This window comes from Panulirus ornatus, chromosome 11 (assembly GCF_036320965.1).
Source record: "Panulirus ornatus isolate Po-2019 chromosome 11, ASM3632096v1, whole genome shotgun sequence".
In the NCBI taxonomy this organism is placed as follows: domain Eukaryota; kingdom Metazoa; phylum Arthropoda; class Malacostraca; order Decapoda; family Palinuridae; genus Panulirus; species Panulirus ornatus.
The window spans coordinates 11,856,769-11,883,808 of NC_092234.1; the positions used below are offsets into that span (position 1 = coordinate 11,856,769).

General features: G+C 41.5%; 1 protein-coding gene and 2 non-coding genes across 3 annotated transcripts in view; 2 read left to right on the forward strand and 1 right to left on the reverse strand.

Moving 5' to 3' along the window:
* LOC139751279 (uncharacterized) overlaps window positions 1-27,040 on the forward strand; it is a 306,373-nt gene that overhangs the window by 243,577 nt on the left and 35,756 nt on the right. The window contains exons 5-15 of the mRNA XM_071666592.1: window positions 11,576-11,691; window positions 14,539-14,698; window positions 14,995-15,028; window positions 16,336-16,480; window positions 16,971-17,630; window positions 18,515-18,703; window positions 21,532-21,593; window positions 22,792-22,980; window positions 23,485-23,656; window positions 24,512-24,619; window positions 26,073-26,143. Coding sequence (XP_071522693.1) covers window positions 11,576-11,691; window positions 14,539-14,698; window positions 14,995-15,028; window positions 16,336-16,480; window positions 16,971-17,630; window positions 18,515-18,703; window positions 21,532-21,593; window positions 22,792-22,980; window positions 23,485-23,656; window positions 24,512-24,619; window positions 26,073-26,143 — 1,906 coding nt within the window. The remainder of the gene's footprint in view (window positions 1-11,575; window positions 11,692-14,538; window positions 14,699-14,994; window positions 15,029-16,335; window positions 16,481-16,970; window positions 17,631-18,514; window positions 18,704-21,531; window positions 21,594-22,791; window positions 22,981-23,484; window positions 23,657-24,511; window positions 24,620-26,072; window positions 26,144-27,040) is intronic.
* On the reverse strand, window positions 7,732-7,804 carry TRNAT-AGU (transfer RNA threonine (anticodon AGU)). Its single transcript has one exon. It is a non-coding gene; the product is annotated as a tRNA-Thr (tRNA).
* Window positions 8,350-8,422, forward strand: TRNAT-AGU (transfer RNA threonine (anticodon AGU)). The gene has a single exon. It is a non-coding gene; the product is annotated as a tRNA-Thr (tRNA).

Sequence of the window (27,040 nt, forward strand, 5' to 3'; positions counted from 1 at the left end):
TGATATACCACGGAGGTGTGTGTGTGTGTGTGGCCTTGGCTATTATTCCCGATGAAGGTTAACAGGCTGAAATCAGGAACATGTGTACTGCTTTACACTGTTTTAGGTTGTAAACTGACATTCTGGATATCCCTGTTTTATGCTCATGTTGTGTGATGTGGAACTTAAGTCATATGTAATAGATTGTATGTTCAGTTGGGCTAGAATGTAATATTGTCTTCATCTGTACGTAAGTTTATACATAGCTAGGCTAGAAATAACAGTTATGTATCTTTTATGGCTAGGCTAGAATTAATGTCATATTTACATGCTGGACTTGTGTTCAGCCAGGTTTGATGCTCACCTTATCCTTCCACTCCACCCCCCAAAAAAAGCGATATCAAGATTGATGGTGAGTGTTATACACTATTTCTCACGGCATGACAGTCTGCCCTTATTTACATTAAAACAGAAGGACATTTTAAAAGAACCTTTACGATTCCATTATATTACTGGGAGGAAGGGTATTAAATAGAAGGCGATTCGTTTTAAGGGTCAAACATTCGCGCGTCACAGTGGCTATAATGCTAGTTCGTGAATGCAAGCCAGTTTTTCATCTTTGGGAAGTATTAGTTCAAATTATAGCGGAAAATGGTGATAAATTGTCGCTTATTCTCTCTCTGGCAACACGCAGTGGCGAAACAAACGTACATATTTGGTAGTAGTTGGTCCAGTCCAGGGAAATTGGTGTGTGTGACGCAGTTTCTTCTGTGGTTGTGTCCATTAAAGTTGTAAAAGGCGTCAAGAGACAGGTAGATACAACTCAAGAAGTTGGATACCGAGGGGTGATAAAAGTCACTTCCAGTAATTGAATTATTTGTCTTCAATTTCAAAAGTATCGCCTGAACTGTTATTACACTCATATACACTTAAAGATTTTTATGTACCGCTTTATTAGTTATTAGTGTTCTAGATTCGCAAGTTTAATGAGTTTCAGGTGATAGAAAGCAGTTCCATCTTTTTGATATGGTCAAATATTATGATGTCTTTATTTATGGAACAGGGAATGAAATGATTGTCATCGAGGCGAATACTGCTCGTGAATAGTTATCATAAAGATTGGATTATCAATTACCATGATGAGAGAATGAAAGACAACGTTTTGTGTATCGTTGTTTATGGATTTAGAAATGTAGCAAGTGGTTATGTAGGTCTCATGTTTAAATTCAGTTCGTTTGATCTATATCGTGATGCAGAGGCAGTGGTAACTACCTATAAGTAAGAGAACAGTGATGAAGATCAAGGGTTATCGACACAGCAGGATGAAATTACGTTTCGTGTTGATGATAGCTCGATACGGAAACCAAGGAAAAAAAAATAATTGCTCTTCCATCATGGTAAATCCTGTGACTCATTAGGGTAGGTAAAAACATTGATATATCTGCTCCAGTGAGATATCCAGCATGCACAAAGGGCTGGTTCAGTTCACTTTCACTGGGAATGGCGGTATCATCGACCCGTTGGTTTTGCTTTCGTTTTCCAAAGTACTACAGGTGGTGGTGGTGGTGGAATCTGCGATCCAAGGAGGTGTTCTCGGGCTTTCATTAACATGGATACTAGGTTTGAAGCATGAGGAGACTGCACTGATTTTGTCAGATTTCAGGAAACTGCAATTTAAACTCTTATCTCTGTGGACGCTGATTAGGAGATCTTAGCCTGCGTTTATTAAACATCGCTGCAATTGAGCTGAATGGTAGAAATTTCCTAGATTCCAGCTGATTATTTTCAGTTTCGCTGCATACCAGCGAGCAGATCAGGTCTGCAAACAGGTTTTGTAGAATTTCTTCTTTAACCTACACTTTCTAGATTGGCAATCCTATCAGCAGTAATGTGATCTGGATACATTCCAGGTGGGTTAGTACTTCTCGAGATTTGAATGGCATTAGTCTTTTCAAGGTTGGCGACTGTGATGTTCGGGGAGAGAGAGAGCAAGCTTTACGGGACTGCAGTTTAATACTGTCAATGTGGCCTGATTTGATGGAATTTCCGATTCATATCATTTACATCTCTCATCTTCTTTCTGTCAACATATTCTTGTCAAATGGATTGCAGCGTTTCATGACTGGTATATTCTTGCCACATATTATAATGTCAATAGTGAGTGACATGTGATAGGCTGTGTTTATGCAGGAGGGTCGTAAAGTGTCGTCTTCAGTTCGCTCCGGTATGCTTGAGTTGTGGGGTCGTGTTTAGATTGACTCAGACTGTTGTGCAACATGTTGTTGGATTTAATGGTTATCATCAGCTAAGGATCAACAACAAGCTAGATCACGTACCTTGAATCAGACATGCAAATTAAAAAAAAAAATGACCGGTTGGATTGTATTTTTTTTTTATGATTTTGCCTTCTAGTTGGCACCGATGGGGCATAAGTTATTTTGCCGATTAGTTTAGTATGTATGGCATAATTGCATCACCTCAAGGTTACGATTAAGTAGGCTGGGGTCTGGAGGCCGGGGAAATGGAGTCCATGGTTGGGAATTAGGTAAGGTTAATTGGTTTGACTTTCAACATTATGCTTTGCCTAGACTTAAAAACAGCAACGGATATGATGAACTTTTGCACGACGCCTGTGTACTTAGTGCAATTAAGATTGATTTATTCGTTATCTGAAATATATATATATATATATATATATATATATATATATATATATATATATATATATATATATATATATATAATTCTCGATCTATGCAAACCTTTTTATCTATATGAAAAGTCAACAAAACCAGAAAAAAAACGCAGAGAAAATAGACGATGATAAGATGCCATCTGATCTAAAAGTATCGTCTAATCGGCAATATTACCAGTGCCTTTTTAAAACCTTGGGAGTACGCTTGTGGGAAAATTGATATGGTGAGATGTTATTAACATTTGGCGGAGGCATTGAAAATTGGAAATCTTACATTAGATTGTGCATAAGTATGACCCTGTACGACTGCTTTGTTTCTTCACAACCACTGAACATCACAGCAAAATCTTTAAATGTCATGGAAGAAATAAAGTTTATGGGCTACACGGGGGTGGGATGTCAGTGATGGCGTGAGAGGCCTAAGTTTGATATTAAAGTATAAAGATATCTGTTTAGGATAATAAAGTAAGTGAACGTTCTGTATGTATAGTCTTTTTGATATATTTGTTTGAGTATATTTTTGTGTGTGTTTGTGTTATGGAGGCCAGGCTTTAAAGAAGACATGAACATGTAAAGAAGTATCTTTTTGATCGATTGAACCAATGCATGTTTCCAGGAAGAAGGTAAAGTTTTACTTTTTAGATAAAAGCCAAAAAGACGAGCAAGCATGGGAGCAGGATCAGAAGCACACTTCCTCAGAACTCAGGAAGGATGTTTAGTCCATACTCCTACCTTCTGCTTGTTTAGGGTGTTAGGAAAAGGATCATGGGAGGGTCAAAAGAAAATAAAAGAGGTGCTTCAAGGGATATTTATATTACGAAAGGCGGTTCATGATTTGCTCCAGGTCATTAGGTATGGAGACCATGAAGGCTTCAACTCTTCTACCCAGTAATCTTTAAGGAGTTAAATGTAATAGTTTGCCTTAAAACTCGTTTAAATTTCATGGATTGGAAAAACTCCTTGAATAGAAGTGATACAAGTAGCATCATATGATCATAGTTTTGAGTGATTCTTTTCATATGTATTTTCATCCTATTGTAGTCTATACTGCATATTAATTAGGTTGTTTGATGATTGTATTGTTTCATTTGAATGTACATAACTTTGTCATAACCTGTCATCAGGTGATGGAAGAATAGGGGACCTTTGAATTTCAGATTCAATTATAGAGTTCCTGCCATTCTTGAGAAACTTTCCATATGAATTATGCAGAGTCCCTACCATTCTTGAGAAACCATGCATTTATTCTTCGTGTTAGTTAAAACCAGTTGGGCTGTCTTTATTCCCACTGTTATGTTGAGATGTAAACTGAGTCAGTTGTTAGTAGGCTGCGATCTTTTTTTGTACGCATTTCTTAGCAATCCTTTGTTTTACATCCGTGAGTAAAAGAACCTTTTTATCGAAATAAACCAGTTTGTTTCTTATTTATGGACCAAATCTTATGAAGATCTCATACCCAGGATTACACTGCTCGACTTACACGTTATATCTGGTAGGCCGACGAAACCTCTTTTGTATAGACTCAGCAACCACATACCAACCTGCCCGGGCCAGTGACGTTTTCGACGCGGTATTTAGAAGTGGCGCCTCAAACTCTAAACGTTTACTCTTTTTACTGCTGACTTTTGCCCCTGGTTTGCGTTTAAATACTGTGTTTACAGCTCATGACCTCCATGCATGCAGAACCTCCCACTTTTCCTCCACGATGTTTTGAATTTGTTTTAACTGTTTGTTTCTTGGGATTTTTGCTTGACTCCACCACCTGTTATTCTCTCCTTGCCAGCCTTCGACTTCGGCTGGACTTAGAAAGAGTTTATTTTGTGGCTAACTGTACAGGACTCTGTTGCAGCGTCCCAGCGCAGCTGCTACTTTTTACTCGACCTCTTGTCGCCCTGTAAGAGATATTTTTATGTCAGAAATGGTTCGTTGTCCTCGTATTAACCAATTGCACTTCTTTCCGCTTTTGATGAACGGAGACAGTTCTTGTGTGTCCGTATGGGACACCGAGAGAGAGAGAGAGAGAGAGAGAGAGAGAGAGAGAGAGAGAGAGAGAGAGAGAGAGAGAGACCCCTTTCTCTACGTAGATAGGCAAGAGGTTGATGCAGGAACTTAATTTCAAGGGACCCAGGACTTCCTATGTGGTAGACAACCCAGTAACATCAAGGTCGTCCCCAGCATGTTAGGCCCAGTTACCTTTCATAATCGGGAGACTCTGTGATGGAGTGGCTTGTTCCCACCCAGTCAGTGGTTAACCCTTACGTTAACTCTTCTAACTCTCTCAGAGGATGAAGAGGACATTTTGAAGTTCAGAACAAGAGACTGTACGTTGGTAGAACTCGAAGGTTTGAGAATAAATCATACGGTTTCCGGTTTGGATGTTTATATGCTCATCTTGGTAATGATAATTTTCACAGTTTAGACAATCTCAAGGATAGTTCCCCTGGTCAGTTTTTGGAAGGATTATTCCCAGCTGATTCCGGGAAGGGTAATGAGGCTCTATGGAGGAAATTAGAGCATCTTTTCAGCATTTTTTATGAGTGGTTCATGGGAGAGGTCCGCTTTTGCCAAGTGTTTCTTCATAACTTACAAAAGATTTGAGTTGATTATGAATCCACAGGGAGCCTTGTTTGCCATGTGTGTACACTTCTCTTCTCCCCCAACTAGCACTTAGGCCGGAAATGAACTCTGACTTGAACAGGCCATGAAAGAAATGAGAAAAGTCTCACTCTTCCTTTGGCAGTTCTTAAGACTTGCAGGTCATGGTGACACCTAGGACTCTAAGGAAATATCAGCCTATAAAGAAATTTATCAGCCTATAGGGAAGTCTCAGCCTATTATGTACATCAAACTGTTAGCTGTTAAACAATTGACAGGTTGTTTCAACCAACAACACAAGCCTCATGCGAGTAAAGAGAGACTTGACTACACACAGTCCATACATTCTTGAAGGAGCTTCTTGTGACTCGGCCACCGAAGAGGCTAACGTGATATGCATGGCCAGGCAACTGGTGGATGAGATTATTTTTTTTCCGAGTTCACTTACCCAGAGACTATGTGAACTTTTGCCATCGTGCGCCCGTTAGCGTCTCACATTTCACTCTTCTCAAACAACTGGGCCAGTTTTGAACCAGGCTTGTCAGGGATGGTACTTGGGTGGTCTCCTTTCAGGAACCGTGTCCAGTGACCCCCGTCCAGTGACCACGATGGCCGCTGGTAATGATAGTTTGGCAAATTTAAGGCCAACCGAGCACTGCGGGGCTCGTGTGAGCTTCCAGTGTCAATAAACTTTATGATGGTTTTCTCAGAGTATCACCCCGATCCATTACGAAACTTCTCGTCTTCTTCCCTTCGTTCGTCTTTCTTCAGTCGCTCCTGCCTCTTCCTTTTATGTCTCTCTTCCTTCCTTTCTCCCTCTTCTCTTCCCCTCAACTCATCCTATCCTACATATTTTCCTCCGTTCCCTTCCCTCAGTCCTGTCCCACCTTCTCTCTCTCTCTCTCTCTCTCTCTCTCTCTCTCTCTCTCTCTCCAGCGGTGACTCGTCCTGCTCGCATCCGAAGCTAAATATAATAATCCATTACGTGGAACCACCGCAGATGTCCACACAAGACACCGGTTTTTAATTTCGGCCTCAGACGACACTGGGGATTCGGGCGCAGGAGGCGTTCTGATAAGCAGGCGGCGACGGCCGAGCTCGGCTATTTATTTATGGAAGGTGATAGACAGCAGCAGGATTACCGAGCGACGCTTGAGCCGCTGACTGAACTGCTTGTAACATTAAAGCTTTACTTTTGTGAATTTGTTCGCACTTGGAGTGATCGCTTCGTCGATCAGATTGCACGGGAGACTAGATATATCTGTCGCACAAAAATTCTTGTGTCGCGGAACCACGCTTGACGACCTAGTCCTCCTGAAGGTGACGTACCCTCTTACTCGAACTCCTCCAGTTTCACGTTCCTGTAGAAACGGTGCCGTTGTTGGGTGTAGTGGCCAATCCTGACTCTAGTCAGTATGTCATATGCGAGGATCGTATCGTCGCTCCGAAGGATCGTGACATCGTGTTCATGGACCAGATCTCTTGCTCAAAGATCGTATCGCCGTGTTGAAGGGTGATCGCACCTTCGATCTCAAGGATCGTTTGGTACCACAGCGTTCAAGAATCGAACCGCTGTTCTCGAAAGTTGTCACATCGCGTTCGTAGATCACTCGCACCTATGTGCTCATGTGTTCGCAATGTCACTCTTGGATATCGTGCCACCAGGTTTCAGCGTCGTAACTCCGTATTTAATGGGTTAAGGGTTGACAGAATCCCACATCTGTCACCAAAGAAGCAAATAAGATGAGAGGTAAACCAGACTTAGCATAGAATCATTCAAGAATATATATATATATATATATATATATATATATATATATATATATATATATATATATATATATATATATATTAATCCGTTAGGCTAGAATTAGAATGTGAACCATCAACTTTACCCAACTGAGATTTTTAAAACATGCTCGAGTCTTACATCTAGCAATGGAGACTGTAAATAAAACGATGTGGAAGGAACTTGGCCACGGGCGAGGGATAACGAACTGCCCCCGGAGTCTACCTTTGTCAGAAGACTGTCAGGACGAGGTAGGAGGGAGGGACGTGGTTTAACTGCCTTTAGTCTCATAACTGGATTCGATGACGTCGTTGTTGAGCAGTTCTTTGGAACTGGGAGGAACTTCCCAGCCTCAGGGCACAACAGAAAAAAAAAAGTGAGCCGGAGAAGAATCAAGAAGAGGTGGGGAAAATACTGAACAGAAAGAAGAAATGAACGGCACAAGCTCTGTGAAGAAGCATAGGAATACGGAAAAAAAAGAAATAGAATTCACGTGTACGACCCGACGAATGTAAAGCAGACACACACAGCAACTGTGCCTTGCAGTGTGCCTGTCATTAACAAAGTTAGTAGTCAGCTTATCTCTACATCTACAGCAAAGATATTTACAAACCTTCGTTGACAGAGTTTTCCATCATAGTTGGTGTCCTGAACGTCGAAAACATCACGTCGCTGTCTTCAGGGAGGATCGAACTCCCGACCTCTGGTTTACTAGACCAGCGCTCTAGCCGCTGAGCTATGAAGGCTGAGAGTATGGGTAATTACCTGTTTAACTGTATTTTCTACCAAAGCAATTATCTACAAGTACCTGTTTGTATAGTATCGGGATGAGAGTTTTACACTCGTGGGGCCCCATATCCTAAACCCTCTCTTTCCCAATGACGAGACTTTGCCGTAAGGCAGGCGCTATCGCGTAGCGCTCACCGCAGGGTAAATTTAAGGTTCAGGACAGTCATGCGAGATACATGTTGTCTTGTGTTAAGTGTAAGAGGAGGAGATATGTGTGCTTGTGTCCTGCATACCACGAGTATTATGAAGCAGAAAGAAAAGACAGCAGTCTTGACCAAAGAGGGGAACTTGACAGCCACTGCAGTGGCTAACTTATCCTTCGACAAGTGCTACACTCCATCCCTGCCTGATGGTAAAATCCTGTCTTAGGTAGGGAGAGTTGAGGAGACGGAGCCCCCACGAGTGTGAACTCTCTCCCACACTATGCAAACAAGTAATTACACTGTGTAATTGTTTGCTTCAGCAGGACATATACTGGGACAGATAATCAATCATACACTCAGCCTTCATAGCTCAGCGGCTAGAGCGCTGGTCTAGTAAACCAGAGGTCGGGAGTTCGATCCTCTCTGAAGGCAGCAGGGATAATATTTTCGACGGTCAGGAACACCAACTACGATGGCCCGGCTATTATCTTACCCCCCCAAGGGTCGTCCCATCGTGCTCAAGGGGTTTAACTTGACCTGCTACCGCCCGAGGGGAGTTCTGTTCTGTTTTCCGATAGTGATGTGTTCAAGAGCAACTTACCCCTTGAGTGTACTGTCTTTTCCCACGTGTTTATAGCATGTATGTGACATTGAACTTGCAACACCAACAACGACAGGCACGACCACAAACACCAACAACACCGTGTTAACTAACCTCACCAGCCGAACTAGCCACCATCATCACCACGACCAAGAGCACCAGAGAAGACCATCTTTTTTTTTTTACCTCCTCCTCTTCACCCTCTTCTTCTCCCTCCTCCTCCTCCTCCTCACATCGTCGTGTATCACGTATTCTGTCGATATTAACCACCAATGTATTCCTTAAGGGCCACAACACTCATCACCCTGACTCATGCATGGGATAACCAAGTCAGGATAGATTGCACCATCTCCCTTCACTCTGTCCCGTCACATTCTTCACTCTCTTCCTTTTATACTCTCCCTTCGCTCGTGCCTTTCCTGCTTTTTTTTTCTTCTCCTCAGTCCTTCCCTTCACACGCTCTGCACACCGACAGTTCACACACACCCTCCTTTCAACTCTTCCTTTCACTCTGCCTTCACTCCTTCCCTTCACATTCTTCCATCTCACTTACCTTGAGTACTGTCTTATCAACATGATTTTCGTCCGCTCTCTCACCATCTTCCTCACACTCTCCCTCCAGACATATTCCTCGCACTGCAGACATCTTCCTCACACTCGTCCTCCAGATTTAATCCTCGCACTAAACCTATCCCTTCTTCCACCCCCCTAAAGATATCCTCCTAAGAGACACTTCCCTCCATCATGGCCTTCCAGACTTGCCCCTCCATACAGTAACTTCTCTCCACACTCTCCCATTGAACTTTTTCCTCAAATACTCTCATTCCAAACACCTTTCCCCTTTTTCCTTCAAAACGTCTTCTACGCTTTGCCTCCAAACAGTTCACCCTTCACTCATCACACCTCGCCGTCCATATTCTCCCCCCCCCCCACACACACACAAAACTCACCCCCCCCACACCCTCACTCTGATCATCCCTCCAAATATGTTTGCTCACAGTCCCTCATCTCCGAGATCTTCCACTATCTTCCTCCGAACTTGTGGCTGTATTACATCTGTGGGGTAGTGTGCTATGCCGCTAGTACTTCAGATGGCTCCTGATTGGCTCCTAGGATGTGTGGGTGTGACCAATCACCTCCTGCCTGATGCAAGATGTAGCCAGTGACCACCTGTACACAGCTGGTATGGCGACACGCACTCAATCTGAGTGCCATCTGTCGCCATGAGGATCCTCAGCCGCCATGGGTTGCTAAGTTAAGTATCCATGGCCAGTTAATCACTAGATGAGAGAACGAGGTGGGTTAAGGGAGGCCAGGTGCGCGCGCATAGTTAACATGCCTGGCGTATGTGGACCGGGGCGGCTGGAGACCTCTAAACGAAAGCGAAAGTTTCATTCAAAAAATATCGCCTTCCATCGTCGCCCCTGGGGACAATGGACGGTCGTATGCCCAAGGCAGTAGTTCGTTAACTCCCCAAAATGGTCCTGAGGGGGGCAAAGTGAGCGAGGGGGTGAGGGAAGTGAGGGAAAAGTGTGAGGGAGAGCGCAGGTGTGAGGGGTCACGTTGGGGGGGCGAAGGGGCGAGTCCATGGGGGTTTGTGGGTCACGCAGGTGGGCCTCCCCCACCCTCACACACACACCCCTTCCTTCCTCTCTCTCTCTCTCTCTCTCTCTCTCTCTCTCTCTCTCTCTCTCTCTCTCTCTCTCTCTCTCTCTCTCTCTGTTATTGATATCATTCGCTCTTCCGTTGTCTTTTTTCTTTTTCCCTCACACACGTTCCCGGACTCCCGCCCTATTTGTTTCTCTCGCATGTCCCCGTCCACATCCCTCCCCCTGACACACATTCTCCCCCCCCCCCCTCTCTCTCTCTCTCTCTCTCTCTCTCTCTCTCTCTCTCTCTCTCTCTCTCTCTCTCTTTCTCCTTCCTCCCTATATTTCCTCTTATCCTCACTGTTCCTCCCTTTCTTGCCTTTCCATTTTTTTTCCATAACCTTCGGTGTCCTTGCATTTCCCTAATTGTCCTTTGCCTCACTCGTATATCGCTAATTACCCTTTGGCTATCTTATTTCCCTAATTACCCTTTTCCTCACTCTTATTTCCAGTTACCCTTTGCCTCACTATCACTCTTCCATTTCTTATTTAGCCCCATCCTTCATTCCTCCACCTCCGTCCTCGTCGCCCCAACCCGTTCAGTGTACATATGTACAGCTGCACGTCCACTTCTGCCAGTGTTGTGAGGAGATGTGCGCATGCGCCCGTGTGCACTGGAGCGATCTGTGCACACGAGTCATGGTTGCGCATGTAGGCCCTGTACGTCTGCATGTCGCCTCGTCAGCTGCTCACTGTTATTGGCACCTCTCTTCCCTGAGATTATCCCTTCGATTGGTGGGAGGAGCTGTGCAAAAAATTTGCACCAAATGAAGGGGTTTTTGAAAGACTGGCTCCAATGTTCATCTCCATCGACACCTCATTGACACGAACGATCCTTGACCACGCCGATACGACCTCCTCCTCCTCCTCCTCCTCCTCCCCCCACCACCACCACCACCAGCACAGGCCTGGCAGTACGACCCTTGGATATGATGCCCTATGACCTGTCCCTGTCGTGCCCGAAGCCTTGGTAATAGTATTCCGTCAGGACGGTCGTCCGTGTGTCAACCACAGCTAGTAACGTTATCACAACCATACCACGCAGGTTAACACGACCGTCCGTACCATTAAGTCTGACGTGACTCAAGAAGGTCTTGTAACCTTTTGCTTCTCTCTCTCTCTCTCTCTCTCTCTCTCTCTCTCTCTCTCTCTCTCTCTCTCTCTCTCTCTCTCTCTCTCTCTCTCTCTCTGTGCAGCCCTTCTGTGCCCTCTGTGTCACTGGCGCTGTGCCATATTCTACTCCCTGTTTAACCTGTTCCTCTTACCTTCGTCAGGTGTATTATGACTGTGTTTGATGTATGGTTCTCAATCTCTGTATCTCTCCCTCTCTTGCAGCCTTGGACACGCACAATGTGACGATCAAGAAGCAGGTGTTCGAGCTGCTGTCTGCCCTGTGTGTCTACAATGCGGACGGCTACCACAGAGCCTTGGACGCCCTCGAACACTACAAGGTCAGTGGAGTGGTCTTCCAAAACTGATACTGGCAACTCTCACCCTCAGAGATCATCCGCCACAGTCACTCTCACCCTCAGAGATCATCCACCACTGTCACTCTCACCCTTAGAGATCATCCGCCACTGTCATCTCACCCTCAGAGATCATCCGCCACCGTCACTCTCACCCTCAGAGATCATCCACCACTGTCACTCTCACCCTCAGAGATCATCCGCCACTGTCACTCCCACCTTCATCCACCACTGCTACTCTCTTCGTCAGAGATCATCCGCCTCTGTCACTCTCACCCTCACAGTCACCTACAGAGATCGTCCGCCACTGTCACTCATTCTCAGAGATCACAATGTCACTCTCACCCTCGGAGATTATTTACCACTGGCATTCTCGCCCTCAGAGATATCACTCACCACTGTCACCCTCACCCTAACTGGTTGGAGGAAGTTTCCGCAAAAAACATTTTCCTCTCATATTTTTTCAGATTCAATACACGGCTAAGGTTTATTGTGGGTACAAACATATGGCGCTCTCATGGGGAAGCAAGGTACATATGGTCGCTGAGACTACTGTTTCTAATGGTGTGAGCACAAGCAACCCGCCTCAATGTGCCTCAGGTTATCTTGAGGGGAAGGTGTTCTGGCTTTACCTGGCTGCCTTTCATTTTAGGAATCTTGCTTTTGGGCGCTTCATTTCTTCCACCTGTGCTCCAAGAAGGTTAGTTCTTGCCTTTCGAAGGAGGAAGCCCGAATTCTCGCCTGAAGGCAAGAAAATGTGAATATACGCTCAGAACGCACAATCAGGAGGTTTCTTCATGCAGCACCTCATCGTGCCTCACCCCATTCAGATCAATGCCTTATGGACCATATTCATGTATCAAGTATACTTAAGAAACCATGCCAATTCCATGCCCAGACGTCGGCAGTTGGTAATCAGTGCCAAAGGAGAGATGACAAAGTGCTAGAATTTGAGTGTGACATCGCTTTTGAAAATGTATCGAGGAAGTGGACGATATATATATATTTTTTTTTCGAACATTGTTTGGTATTCTAAGAATCCGGCCGGAATCCACTGCTAAAAATTTTCTCTTCCATAGAATCGTGAATTTCATATTCACTCGAATCACTAGACACTAGAGATACTAGAATCTGTGTGGCAGTCATTCTTGTCCACTGAACAATGAAAACCATCAGACAGATAAGTCAGTCTTCCTGTGGGTTTCCAGATAATTTATTGCTGATTGGAGAATGTTTTCAACTTTCATCTGTGAAGGGAACAAAAGGAAATCTAATGATACCGCTCATAGGATGAGGACAACACAGGATATTTTTTCACGGTGTGTATGTTTTTATGTGATATTGTTTACAAAGGAAAGAGAGTTTTATACTCGTGTTGTCCCTTCCCTTAACCTTGTATGTATATATGCACCATGTCTTACCGTTTATACACTTACGGCTGGAGTGTACGAGTATGGATTCACCTCTGAAGGTAATATCATTTGCACGTTTTCCACCTCAGAAGAATCATAGACCTATTGCTTCTCCTCCCAGTGGAGGAGCAAATTTATCATGTGAGTCATGTACCCCGCAAGAGTACGAACGTTCAAGGTTTTGCCTCCAGTAACTAACAGCCGCAATGGATGGATTATCTGTGTATAAGGAAGGGAGGTATTGGCCTGTCTTTTTTCAGATGTATTTATCGTCTCAGTCTTTGTATGAAACGTAAATATTGTTAAGAATTCATGACCAGATGTCACATTCATTTACCTGAGTGATAATTATCATCGGAAAGAGTGCTGTGTCGTTAGTTATTTCTGAAAATCAAAATTAGTGTTCCATAAAGGTTAATGTGGCAACAATGGATATAGCGATGCGTGCCATGTTTTTCAGATATATGAACTGAGAGTGAAGACATTGTGAAGGTTCATATTTCTCTAAGTAAGCTGTTTTATACGTCGTTCGTATTTACACTGGACGGATCATTTCATACATCCTCACAAGCCATTCAGGTTAATCCTCAGCTTAGGCACAACATGGCAGTTCCTCACCATCTAGAGCGCCTCGTGGTTATTTTACTGTGCACGCGATGTTGAGTTGTCAGGAGAGACGCATGGCTCCACTCCCCTTCCTCCCACACAGGTTAAACCCTTCCACCGCGCACAATGTACAGTCGCACCCCAGACATCATGTACTACTGTGAGAGCAGCGGGCAGTCGATTCGACTAGGGCGTGTCCCTGGCGCAGGCCCGGCAATTTAATCTAAAAGCAAGAACAACAACCATAAACGTCTCAAGGTCGCTTATCCTTTGATAACCCACACCGTCATTGTCCGTCTGCTCTGGGCTGTATTATATTATATATCTGGTGCTGTGCATTCCCGTGTACATAACGATATTACTGGAGGCATTTTTTTTTTCTTACCGTTAGAATTGTATTGAAATGTGGCCTCAATACTGGTCTCTACTAGAAATGGCTTTTGGTATATTCCTTTTGAATATTCATGTAAAAAGAAATAAACGAATGAGATGTGTTATCGTAGGCTGACCACAAGATACCGTATAACTGAAGACATATTAGTTTAATTTTTTTCAATCTAGATCAGCCATGTAGATAATTAGTCTTCATTTTGCAATGTATTCAAAATTTTCGTAAAAGTGTTTGTGAATGATAAATGAATCGATGTGACTGCATTGCATTCATTTGTAAGGTACGATCGCTGTCTTTCTTGATATTATCTGTTTTCTAAGTTATCATACCATCATGTAACACGTGCTATTCTGAATTTTCTTTTATCATCAAACATCTTGCTGCAAGACAACTTATCAAGGACTGCTGTGACTCTCTTCGCAGGCGCTCAAGGCAGAGAGGTACAGGTTCAAGGTGGTGGTTGACGAGCTCCGGTCTGCCTCCACGGCTGAATATCACACAGCGCTGGTGGCCTTCATTAACTGTATCATCATCTCCACTCCTCAGCTTAAGGACAGGATCAGAATCAGAAATGAATTCATCGGTAAAGTGTTCCTGTTAGGTGCAAGCGTTTAAGGTAGAAAAAAAGTCAATTTCACAATTTGTAGATTGTCCGCCTCCAGATATTTGATCTTTGAATATTGTAAGGTATTATTCATGAATTTGTTTAATCAATAGATGATGGCGGCTTGTGAGCGTAATATGTATTAACTCTGTATTTAGTTGCTGATTTGTATTTCCCTCGTGAATATTGAGAGTTGACAATCTGATGATTTCTCTAGGTAATACAAACTGAATTAACAAAATCATTTAATTTCAATATTTCCTCTTCTTCCGCAGGTTTGAAGGTCCTGGAAGTCATCAGTAGACTCAGGTAATCTTTAGTCCAGTCTGCCCGTAGAGTATTTGATCTACTGAAGTTTAGCTCGAGCAAGCTGGCTTCAGCATTGACTCTTTCCCTACATTAGAATTGCTTTCTTCATTATTTTTGTTCGCTTGGCCATCGGCCATATGATATTTTGCTTTTCCTTCGCATGCGTAGCCTGCCGTCATTCATAGGTTACTTTCGCATCTGAAGCTCAATAAACTACATTGCTCGTTTCAAGCACGCTAAAGTGGGTGGTCCCTTTTCAGACGTTTTCCTGGTCACCCAGACTATCCAGAATCGAAGATAGCCACTGTTTCTAAAAAAGACACTTAAAGTGAATGTGAAGAGAGAGAGGCATATGGTGGAATGTGTGATCACTACTTGGTGGAGGCAAGGAGAAGGAGGATTCAGGAATAACGGCATTGTTAAGGATAGGAAGAGGATGGTAAAATTGAGTGACAAAAGAGGCACCAGGAGTGACAGAATATAGAATGGCAGAAGATGAGAGAAACTGAAGTGGGCTGGGAATGGGAGCCGTTAAGAAAGTCCAGAGATGAGCAATAAAAATGGTATCAGAAATAAGAGCTGATTTACAGAGACAGGAAAAGGCTAGAGGCCTTAGATATACCCACCTGGAAAGAAACAAGGGTGGGAGAGTGACCTGTTCACTGCCTTTAAGTTTTATTAGTTGACCAGATATTGAATTTTTCACATTAGTAAAACCACTTTAAAAGTGTATTAAAGAAATGAAATATTCTTGGAAAGTGTATAGTTTTTTTGAGCAGAATTATATTTTTAGTTATGCCAATTTTGCCAGTCATACAAATGTGTATTTTCTCAAAAATTCAGATATCCAAGCCTATTGAACACTGCTGTCAGTCTCTACTGTTACATTTCCTCTTTCTGGTCCTTGTTTACTCAAAATTTTGCATTTTTGATCAAGGTGCATGGGGAGGTATTTGGCTTAATGAACCTATACTGCAATAGTTAATGGTCATGAGACCCAACAACATCCATATGGTTGTTGGTGAATTTGTATGATTTTTCCTGCTCCGTTTAGAGTGTTTCGTTTCACTTGCTTTACTTGGAAACTAGTTTGATGACGATTTAGTCAGTAGGTATTCAACCCAGCATTCTCCAGGTGTGTATTTTTCATCAGTTGTATTAAACAAGAAAGTGTGATATATAGTATTTTTTTTATAAGTTATTTGCATCTACTTATTGAGATTCTTTTAGGTTGTAGTTAGAGCAAATACCAAAATATGAAAGTGTATAGTGGCTTATGAAAGTTGGATCTGTCTTGTCCCTGACAGACAAGATGCAGTCACAGACTCCGATCTGGCAGTGCAGGTGGATGTGTTTGATGAACAGAGAGAAACTGATGAGGCCCAGATCTCTGGTCCTGATGGTGTTGACCTCAGCTCCCACGTTGATGTCTTCTATGCCATCCTCAGACAGGTGAGATAATAAGGGAGAAAGAGGTAGGATATGAGGGAAGGGGAACTCAGACCCAAGATGTTTGAACTTTAGGATTAAGTAGAAAGAGGATTGATCTGTTTAATAGACCAAAAGTTTTGGACTTTCCTCTTGCTTGCAGTTCTCAGCAAGAATATTTAACTTTTACCTAAAAGCTGCACGACATAATATGCACCTTACTTGGTATGCATTAAACCATTCCCATGAAAATGTCATCTAGTAAGCCAGGTCTTGAAGAGGATGGTACCAAAGATGAAAAGGATCATTCAGATACTGAATATATAGATACTGTCATTGGAAACTAGATATATTCACAGAAAAAAATTAGAACATTTTTAAGAACTGGTGATATTATTGGAGCTAATGTCTATTAATGTTTGGTCTTGTTATTTGTAAAGTTGATGTTAATTCAGCAATAGCTTTGTATTGATTTTTAAACTATGACTTATCCACCTTTGTCCTATTTTGTCAGGTTGTGGAAACTCCTCAGGAGATCCCTTTCCTGAGCGTTTTGCAGCATCTTCTGAGGATTGACCCAAAGGAGCCTGTAAGTGACTTAATCTGGGATACTGCCGAGAAGTTGCTGCACCGTGCTACCTTGCTGGAAGATGCCAAAGACTCTGCCAGACTCTTGAGGGCACCATCACAAAAGTCTCTCACCAAATTGAAAGTTGGTGATGCCTCTCGATGCCTCTGTTCCTGCCATCGTGATGACCCCAAATCTCGAAAACATTCTCTCAATCTAAACCTCAATTCACAACAGTCTTTATCAACCCTCACATCTCCTGTGACAGATCCGTCACCACTGCCACCACCACCTCCGCCACTGCCAGGGGGACCTCCTCCTCCACCACCTCCACCATTACCTCCAGGGAGGGGTCCACCGCCTCCCCCTCCTCCACTGGGTGGACCACCTCCACCACCACCACCACCTAGAGGGGGACCCCCACTACCTCCACCACCCCCTGGTGGGGGGCCTCCACCTCCACCAGGGCCTCCGCCACCACCTGGAATTCCGACTAGAAACCGACCAGATGCTGTTGAAGAGAAGGTGCGTCTGCCACAGATGGAGATCCCCAAACCTCGATCCAAGATGAAAACTTTCAACTGGAACAAGATCCCTAATTCTAAGGTAACTTTTATGATAGATGAAGATTCCTTCTCACACATCTTTGTTCACATTTTTGTGATCTTATTTTTCAGTCGTTTATGCATTTCCCATTACAGAATGAGGTTGTTTGTAAAGAAATTCAAGTAGGACACTTGATATTTTCCTCTGAGTAAAGGCTCACTTTACCTAAATTAAGTTTTATTATCTGGTATAGTTCATATGGTGCATTGTATCATAGTTTCCCATCCTACTTTAAAACTTTATTATTCTATTAGGATAACATGCTTACACGAATGACTTTTGTATGTCTCCACTTCATTTCACTTAAGATATCTAAAGCTTCAAGATTTTAGTCATCTTTGCTGTCTGCTCTACTCCCATTTGCCTTAACCTCTCATTCCCCTTCTTTTACTTTATATCTCGCCACTGACATCCTCCATCTCTATATATCCTCATATATTGTCACAGTACCTCCTCATTGACATTGTTCTCCTTATTTTATATCTCGCCACTGACATCCTCCATCTCTATATATCCTCATATATTGTCACAGTACCTCCTCATTGACATTGTTCTCCATTCATGATTATTGACTCAGCACTCCCACTTGCTATGTCTTGAATACTAGTTATCAGCCTCAAGTCCTGTCTCTTTGATAGTCTTGTCATAACCTTACCTTTACTTTTGCAATCTCCTGATCATCCAATCATACCCATCACCTCATCCCACCATTTCTTCAGGTTCTCGCCACCTACTAACTATCCTGATATACCCATCATCTTATCCTATGAAAAGTCTCACAACCAGGTTATCAAAATTGTTACTATTGCTTGACTATCCAGTCATATTTTCACCATCATCTCTCCTTACTGTCAAACTATTGTTTTCATGTATATCCCTCTCAGGTACTTGCAAAGAACAACATCTGGTCACAGCTTGCTCGACAGCACAAGGATTCACCTTCTACAGCCCTGGACTGGGAAGAGATGGAGGGTCTCTTCTGCCAGCAGTCCACCTCTGCACCAACCTCACCCTCCAAGAACTCCAAAGAAGCCAAAGATGATGCTGAGAAGAAGAAGAAGGAGCCAACAGAGGTGGGTTGATACTTTGAATGGGTTGGGTACTGTTGATATTACGGTGAAATGTCTAAACTTCTTGAGCATCATTGCAGCCAATAAGATACCATTTCTCTTTTCTTTCATTCATGTTTAGTTTCCTGCATCAGCAAGGTAACACCAGGAACAGATGAATAATGGCCTTACTTGCACCCATTTGCTTCCTAACTGTCGTGTATAATGCACTGAAACCAAAGCCCCCATCCACAGTCAAGCATCATAGACCTTTCCTTGGTTTCCCTTGACCACTTCATATACCTTGGTTTGTCCCATCTGCAGCATGTCAACCCTGTTTACACATTATAATTTGTTCTGTCCCTTACGCACATCACATCCTCCTGCATGTTCAAGCCCTAATTACTTGAAGCATCTTTCTCTCCATCCTTCTATCTGCATTTAAGCCTTTACTGTTCCTTGTCCTCACCGTTTCAGACTACTTAGTGAGCCACCCCTCACTCATCCTATTCATATGTCCAAACCATTTCACCACACCTTTTTCAGCTCTCTCAAACTTAATCTTCTTGCTACCACACCCCTCTCTTACCCTGTCATTTCTTACATGATCAACCTTCCCCACGTCACATTGTCCTTAACTAATTCATTTCCATCACATCTACCCTCTTTTGTACCTTTTTAATGCATGGTACATGACTGTTACAAGTCTCTTCCTGCAAGAGGTTATGCTGCGTGTGAAAAGTCACCTTTGGCAAGGCTGTATCATTGGAAGAATAGACTTCACAAAAAACTTCTCACTCCAGAGGATTCAACATTTTCCTGCAAGGACTTTTAAAGATACATTCTGTTTGACACCAGGACTGTTTTGTAGCCTGGGGAAATTATAAATAATAAAAGAATAAATATGGCCTATGCCTTGGATCCATAGAATACCATTGGTACTATAGTACTATCAAACATACCCATCTTTGCCTTGCAGACAGTGACCATTCTTTCACTTCCTCTCCCAAACTCATACATTAGCACCGACAGTGCCTCATTTGAGTCTGCCACCAGAGCCTTCTCATCAGTAAATGGCCACAAACTCACCTCTCAGTCGCCCCAACCCCCAACTGATGGCATACCTGCCCCTTTCTCCAAAGACCCTTGCACCTACCTTTTCACCACCCCATCCATAAACGGATTAAATGACTATGGTGACATCATACACTCTTGCTTCAGTCCCACCTCCTTGAAACCACTCCCCCTTCTTTCTTCCTGTTTGTACACATGCCTTACTCCTTGCTGCTTCCTGCAGCTTTTCTTTCACACCACAGATTTGTTACACCTTCCAAAAGCATCTCCATCAAATCTTAACGTATGATTCTTCCAGTTCCATAAATGGTATAGAAGTTCTCTTTCTTTAAGAATTTTTCAGTCAGATTCTTCTGCATAAATGCATGATCCACACATCTACTACTTTCCATGAAGTCACATTGCTCCTCCACAGTCTGATGCTCTGTGCATGCTACTACCATCTCATTCACCACTCTCCCATACAACTTATCACTTCATTTTTATTCCCTATGCCTTCAAGCAATGCTTTTATACAGGCATTCCTCCAGTCCTTGCATTGAAAATCTTAACCAATCAATCAACAATATTTTCCTTTTGAATGCTGAAAATATTCAGGACTGTTTTAGAATGTAATGGGCATATTTCAGGCTTTAATAGTACTCTCCTAATATCTGTCATGTGTGTTTGAATCAAAGTATTTGTTTCTTATTTGAGGTTCATTTGTTTCTGAACATGAATGTATTGTAGCTTTGATCGGTTAAACCTGTGATGATGCAAGTTTAAGAAGAATTAAGTGAGAATTGATGTAAATGTTGATTTATTGAGAACAATCATATAGGAGTGAATTTACTTCAACCCTTTCAGTCTTACACATGTGCATCATACACTTGGAACCAGAGCCCTGTTTAAATTCAAGATGTGTGCTGATGTTTTCTGCCCAATCTTAAATCTGGAGCAACTATGAGCCATTTATCGTATAGATGCCATATGCTATCAGCAGTAATAATTCACCCTTCAGAAATTTCACAGCAATTAGTTACCTCACAAAACCCTGGTTGAAGGCCTTTTATCAAAGTTTGAATCTGGCAGCTGCAAGAATGATACCCATGTATCTGGTAGACATCAACATTTCAGACTGTTCCATGGGAAAAATTAAGATGCACTTCTAATATAGATAGTTTTAATGGAAAGTAGTGACTTAGAGAATTATGATATTTTACTTCAGCCCTGTGATGACAGTTACATGAAGGAAACAGGATTTCAACTGTGTTTACAAACTATCTCACTTATAAAGAAACTTAATGAGGCTGTAACCTTAGGCGGTAGGAAATGCAGAAATATACTAATTTTATGATTGAATGGGTTCAGTAAACTTGAAGATTGATTAGAAGGTTACTATATTTAAAGGTGACACAGCTTGAATTTGATCACTTAAAGAATATTCATCATACTGCTTTACTATCAATTTACGTAACGTATCACATTTAGGTACCGTAAAGATCATTTAACACTATTATCACATAAGTATTACCCCCGGTTAATTGCACAGTTTTTTGAAAGGTCTTCTGATTACTTTGTCATCAGTTATCTAAGTTACTTAAGTTTAAAGTTGTTAAAGATAGTATATCATTAATATATGTTGACCCAGAACATTATTTAATGGATTCACCGTAGAGGAATGGATTGGTAGCAAGTAAATGAACTGTGGTATGATTCATTTCACAACTAATGATAAATCCAGAGACTGTTGCATTGCTGAGTAACGTGAATTTAACACATAATTTTCCTTTTGGCAGATTAACCTGTTGGATGGCAAGAGGTCACTGAATGTAAACATTTTCCTCAAGCAGTTCAGAGTGTAAGTAGTGAAAACACGTTGGTTACTTGGTGTTTATGGCAATAGAATTTAACAGAAAAGATCATGTTTAGGTCACCCTGGTTTATAATGTTATTAGAAAATTGTCAAGTTGATAGGATAGGATAGGAAAAGGAGAGAGAGAGACAGACAGACATAGCAAAAGAGAGAGAAAAAGAGAGGCAAACAGACAAGGCATGAATGGAGGCAAAACAGATGTAACTTATTTATGGTGATAATGTAACTAATTGGAGATAAGGTTCAGTGAGTTTCAGCATTGAAAATTAAAAGTCAGCTGTCAAATAGTAATTGATCATAGAAGTTATGACAAATTTCAGTGTGTGTGTAACATTAATGAAAATTAGGTAAATGAATTTTTTTAAAACGAAGTAATAATGATGTTTAACAGCATAAATGTTGACTTCATGTGAATCAGGATATTCACACATTTTCTTGCTTGCTTTTGTTTATGGCTCTATAAATTGTTGTGAAATAGATTGAATAGTCAGGTATAATGGCAGAATTCATTGTGGTGCATGTTATGTTGGCCTACAACTTTTTTCTATAACCTTTTCATTTTTTATCAGATCCAGCATGATTTTCCGTATCTTCAACTTATATTCATCCAGTATTTCCACTTCTTTCCAACACTTTGATGGCCCTTCATTATTATCATGATCCACTGGCACTCTATTGTTCTTGCATTTTCTGTTCCACTTGCATGTGGATATCTCACAAACAGTTCCATGGACTACAGTTATCTCACTCTCCATCACTCCTTTCTTTTTTCAGAACTCTCCTTTTTCAGCACTCCCATGTTCCTACAGTGCTCCTACATTCCTTTAAGACTCATGTCTACCAACACTTTCATGTTCATCAAACACTCTCATGGCTGTCTAACACTTCCATTTCCCTTCTACACACCTAGGTCCTTTCAACATAGTCTCTTGTCCCTGTAACATTTTCGTGTTCATCTAGCACTTACACTTTCATTAACTTGTTCCTTTACAGTCCCATGTTTCTCCAGCATGTCACATCTTCCAGTCATCTTACCCCCTCCAGCTTGTGCTCCAGCCTCATACTGGCATTTATTTAAAGCATGTGAACCAGCAGCTCCAACAAGTTTACAGGTACTCGTGTGTAGCAGTAGTGAAAAAATTCAATTGCTGGTTATTTTACATTTTCTTTTTTGCTCCTTCAGGTCCAATGAGGAGATCATGGAGATGATCCGCAATGGAGAACACAGTGATATTGGCGCAGAGAAGTTACGTGGTCTCCTTAAGATCTTGCCTGAGTCAGATGAAAAGGAGATGCTCAAGAACTTCGACGGGGACAGGACCAAGCTAGCCAGTGCAGAGAAGTTCCTCTTAATGCTGATGGCTGTTCCACAGTCAGTTTATATTCAACATATTTTGCTTGTTTTCCCTTTATGCTTGAAGTAGTTCCTCTGACTTTGACCTCCATTGTGAACAGGATCTGTCAAACAAATTTTGTTCATTAATGATTCACATGAATTGATCATCATGAACTCCTTACTAACAGCACCCCTCCTTGATAGATCTCTATCCCTGCCTGTTTTCTGAACTGTAACAGCTTCCTGATTGTGATAATTTCCATTTCTTCATTTTCTTACTCTGATTTTTTTCCTTTTATGGAAATGTCCTCTGACCATACCACCCCTTTCTTCCCCATCACCACATGACTGTGGTTGTGTACACCAGTGCTCTTTGACCCTGCATAGGAACTTTGTCCCGTCATCTATTCCTTGCTGCCCCCTTTATTCCACTTATCCTTGACTCTAACGTATCTTTATATATAACTCCTTACTGGCCCTCTTACTGACCTTTCCTTGTTATCCTTGCTATAACCACCACTTCTCACTACCCTCCACCAGGTACAAGCTGAGGATTGAGGCCATGCTATTGAAGGAAGAGTTTGAGTCAACAATGGACCAAATTGAACCATCCATCAATGCAGTTATCTATGCTGGCAGGGACCTTATTACCAACCCACATCTTCATGAAATTTTATACATGGTCCTTGTTGCTGGCAATTTCCTCAACAGTGTGAGTAACCATGAGTAAGAAAACAGATTAGAGAATCAGAGCTCAAAAAATGATGGCTTTGTAATTTTTTTGTGTGGGGAAATTACAGGGAGATGGACAACTTGATGCATGGGGGAGCTTTCAGAGGCAGAGTGAGAGGGATGGATTTCTAGGTACATCTGGAGAGCGAAGAGAGGAAATCTTCTCTGGAGAGTGAGATGAGGAATGAGTGAATCAGTTCACATGAAAATGTGACTTCTGATGAGGATGTAGGGGTTTTCCAGGCAAATCTAAATTAAGATAGCTGTTCCCCACAAGATAACTATGGAGAAGGGGCATCGATATGAATTCACATCTAATAAAAGGGGGAGATTTCTTAAGGGAGATTTGGCATGGGGTTTGGGAGAGGAAAATCCTTAGGTGTATTCCCCCCAGCAGACTCATTTCATTTAGCCTATTTAAGAGTTTTTGTTGTGTATCCCCTTATAGGTCTCATTCATTTGTTGTCTTTCCCATATAAAGAAAAAGAAATATGCATTTAGAATCATAATAGTTATGATTATGATATTAACTTTATATCAGAATAGCATCTGTCAATGAAAAGTAAGCAAAAAAAGAAAGCTTATAACTATAAATGAAAAGCAAGCAAGAACAGAAAGCTTATTTTCTGTAAATGCAGAGTAAAAGGAAAAAAGAAATTAAAAAAGCTGATGACTACCCCAGTCATTGTAAATGTTGACCTTACCACTTTTGGTAGTCACAAGCAGAGGTACATAGTTAGAGTAGGGTAGATCCTTTCATGTCTCTATGTCCTGTAGGATTAGTATTGATAGATATGCATATATAGATGGAAAGCTAATAACTTTTCATCAACAGGGTGGCTATGCAGGCAATGCTGCAGGCATGAAGCTGTCATCTCTCCAGAAATTGACTGACATCCGTGCCAACAAACCTGGTATGACTCTCCTCCACTATGTCGTGCAGGTACGTGTTTTACCCTTCACTTGTGTGCTTGACCTCCATATACCCAGATACTTGTTTGACCTTTCTGGTGCATGTTTGTTCCTTGTGGTGCTTCCTTGTTCCTTCTGGCTCTCTATTGGTCACATAAACTATATGATATTCTTTTAAGCTTCCTGGTGCTTACTTAAACCTTCTGATGCTTTCTTAAACCTCCTAGTGTTTGCTAGGACCTCTTTTTCTTACTTGATTCTCCTAGTGTTCACTTAAGTACCCTTATGCTAGCTTGACTTGGTGTTCAAATGGTGCTTCTTTTGCTCACTTGATCTAAGTGTTGAAGATGCTGGTCTTTCCATCAATTTCAAGATGATCACTTGTCTTTTATATAGCTTGTTTGATGTTTATAGAAATCTACTCTCTTGTTCTCCATACCTAGCTTGTGTTATGATAACATTTATTGTACTTGCTTGGTACCTGGTGTTCACTTGACCCTCTGGTTTGAACTTCATCCTCCTAGATCTTGTAGGAGGCTCATTGGTCTTGCCTAACCCTTTTCTTGCTATACTTACTTTATTCTGATTCCAGCCACCTTAATGATGCTTTATGTGAGGCTTCTGGTGCTCTGTTAACCTTCTTTAACACTTTTTTCTTTTCCTTTTTTTCATAGCAAAGGCTTTGGGCTTGGAGAGTTTTGTGGGCTTGAACTGTTTTATAGGGATGGTTTGGTATTTGGAAAAGTAGTTGAATCTCTTCCTAACTTTATATTGGTAAAGGCAAAACAAAGATTCATTAGAAATTTTAGATTGTCCTAATACTTAATTACACAATATTTACAGTAGTATAGATTGGAACTGATGTCAGAACAATACTCTGTATAAATATAAGATTCACTTATGCAAGTGTTTGTTAAAGATGTGGAGTAGTGCACAAAGAATATTTTGGTTACTGTTGATGCATGACCAAAATGAGTTTGACACATGACTTCAACTCAATATATTATTTTATCTAAAACTGATGTAAACACATAGCTTGAATTACTGAAGAGAGAAGTTTGATAAAACAAAATTAGAACTTTAGAAATTCAGGACCTGAACTGTGGAGGTAAGGTGAATAATTGTAAGTGAAATTTAGAATGGACCAAGGGAGAAGATCTAGTGTAAATAGAAGACTCGGTACATTCAGAGGCTATGAGCTTGAATCTAGACCAATGAAAGTAGAGGCATCCTCAGGGGATGGGTCATTTGCATGAAAAGGTAATTTATACCTTATCACATGGAAAGAACCAAGAGCTGTTGTTGCTTTGGAGTGTAGTGCTCCATATATATCTCATACCTGCTTCTGTATACCTTTAGATATCATTTAACGTTATATGTATGTTTGATTTTCACAGTGAAACTATAATAGCTTAATTTAGCATGTGTAGTGACCAGTAAAAATAAGAAATGGTTTATTAATGTGTATTGTTGTTGCAATGCAGCAAGCTGAAAGAAGAGACCCTCAGCTGCTCAAGTTCCCAGAGGAGATGTCATGTCTGGAGGAGGCCACTAAGTAAGTACACATAATTTTTGTTGTTATTGTTGGGTTGATCAATCAATGAGAACAATCGTTTTTTATGTAAGGGTATGCCTACCATTAGCGAAACTTATTTTATTTCTTTGTTGTTATTGAATCAGCCATCAAATGAATTTTACTGTTATTTTTAGTTGTGTAGCAGATTGTTCATAGAATAAAATTGTATTGTGTTGTTGGACCTAATACTCATTCAGCATTTTTAGTTTTTACCCGTGATGTATGACCTGTTGCAAAAGAAGCATTTGCTCTTATAAATTTTTGTTTTATTATCTTTTTATATACTGCTGTATGAGCGTAACTCCTCTCTTTTGGAGTTCATTGGCCTACCAGTGACCTAAGTGGGCCACTGTCATGGAAGGTTCATTTACTGGCATTGTTTGGGAAGAGGCAAATCTGTTTGTATGCTTATATATTGGAGAATCTATAGCCGATGAGGGTGTGATTTAGGATGTAGATACCTTTGTGAAGTAAGTCCAATTGGAAAATGTTACATAAGCTCCCTAGAGAAAGGAAAGGATTTTATGACACCAGTCTTGTATCTCAGAGGACATGCATGAGTGGCATTAAAGCAGTTCCAAGATCACTGGGCCTTTTTTTAAAGATGTCTTATACTTGAAATCCTCAGTTATGTTTGTATGTTCTGTGTGAACTGTAATGTAAATTCTGTGTGGGCTTTTTTTTTTAAAGGTAGAAGTTAGTAGATTAACCATGGCTTATACTTGAAATCCTCAGTTATGTTTCTATGTTCTGTGTGAACTGTAATGTAAATTCTGTGTATTGCTTTTTATATCATGTGGTACTAGTGTATTGTTTTTAACTAGTGGATGTGGTTTCTGTTGAATATCTGCTAACCAGTGAAATTTCCCCATGCAG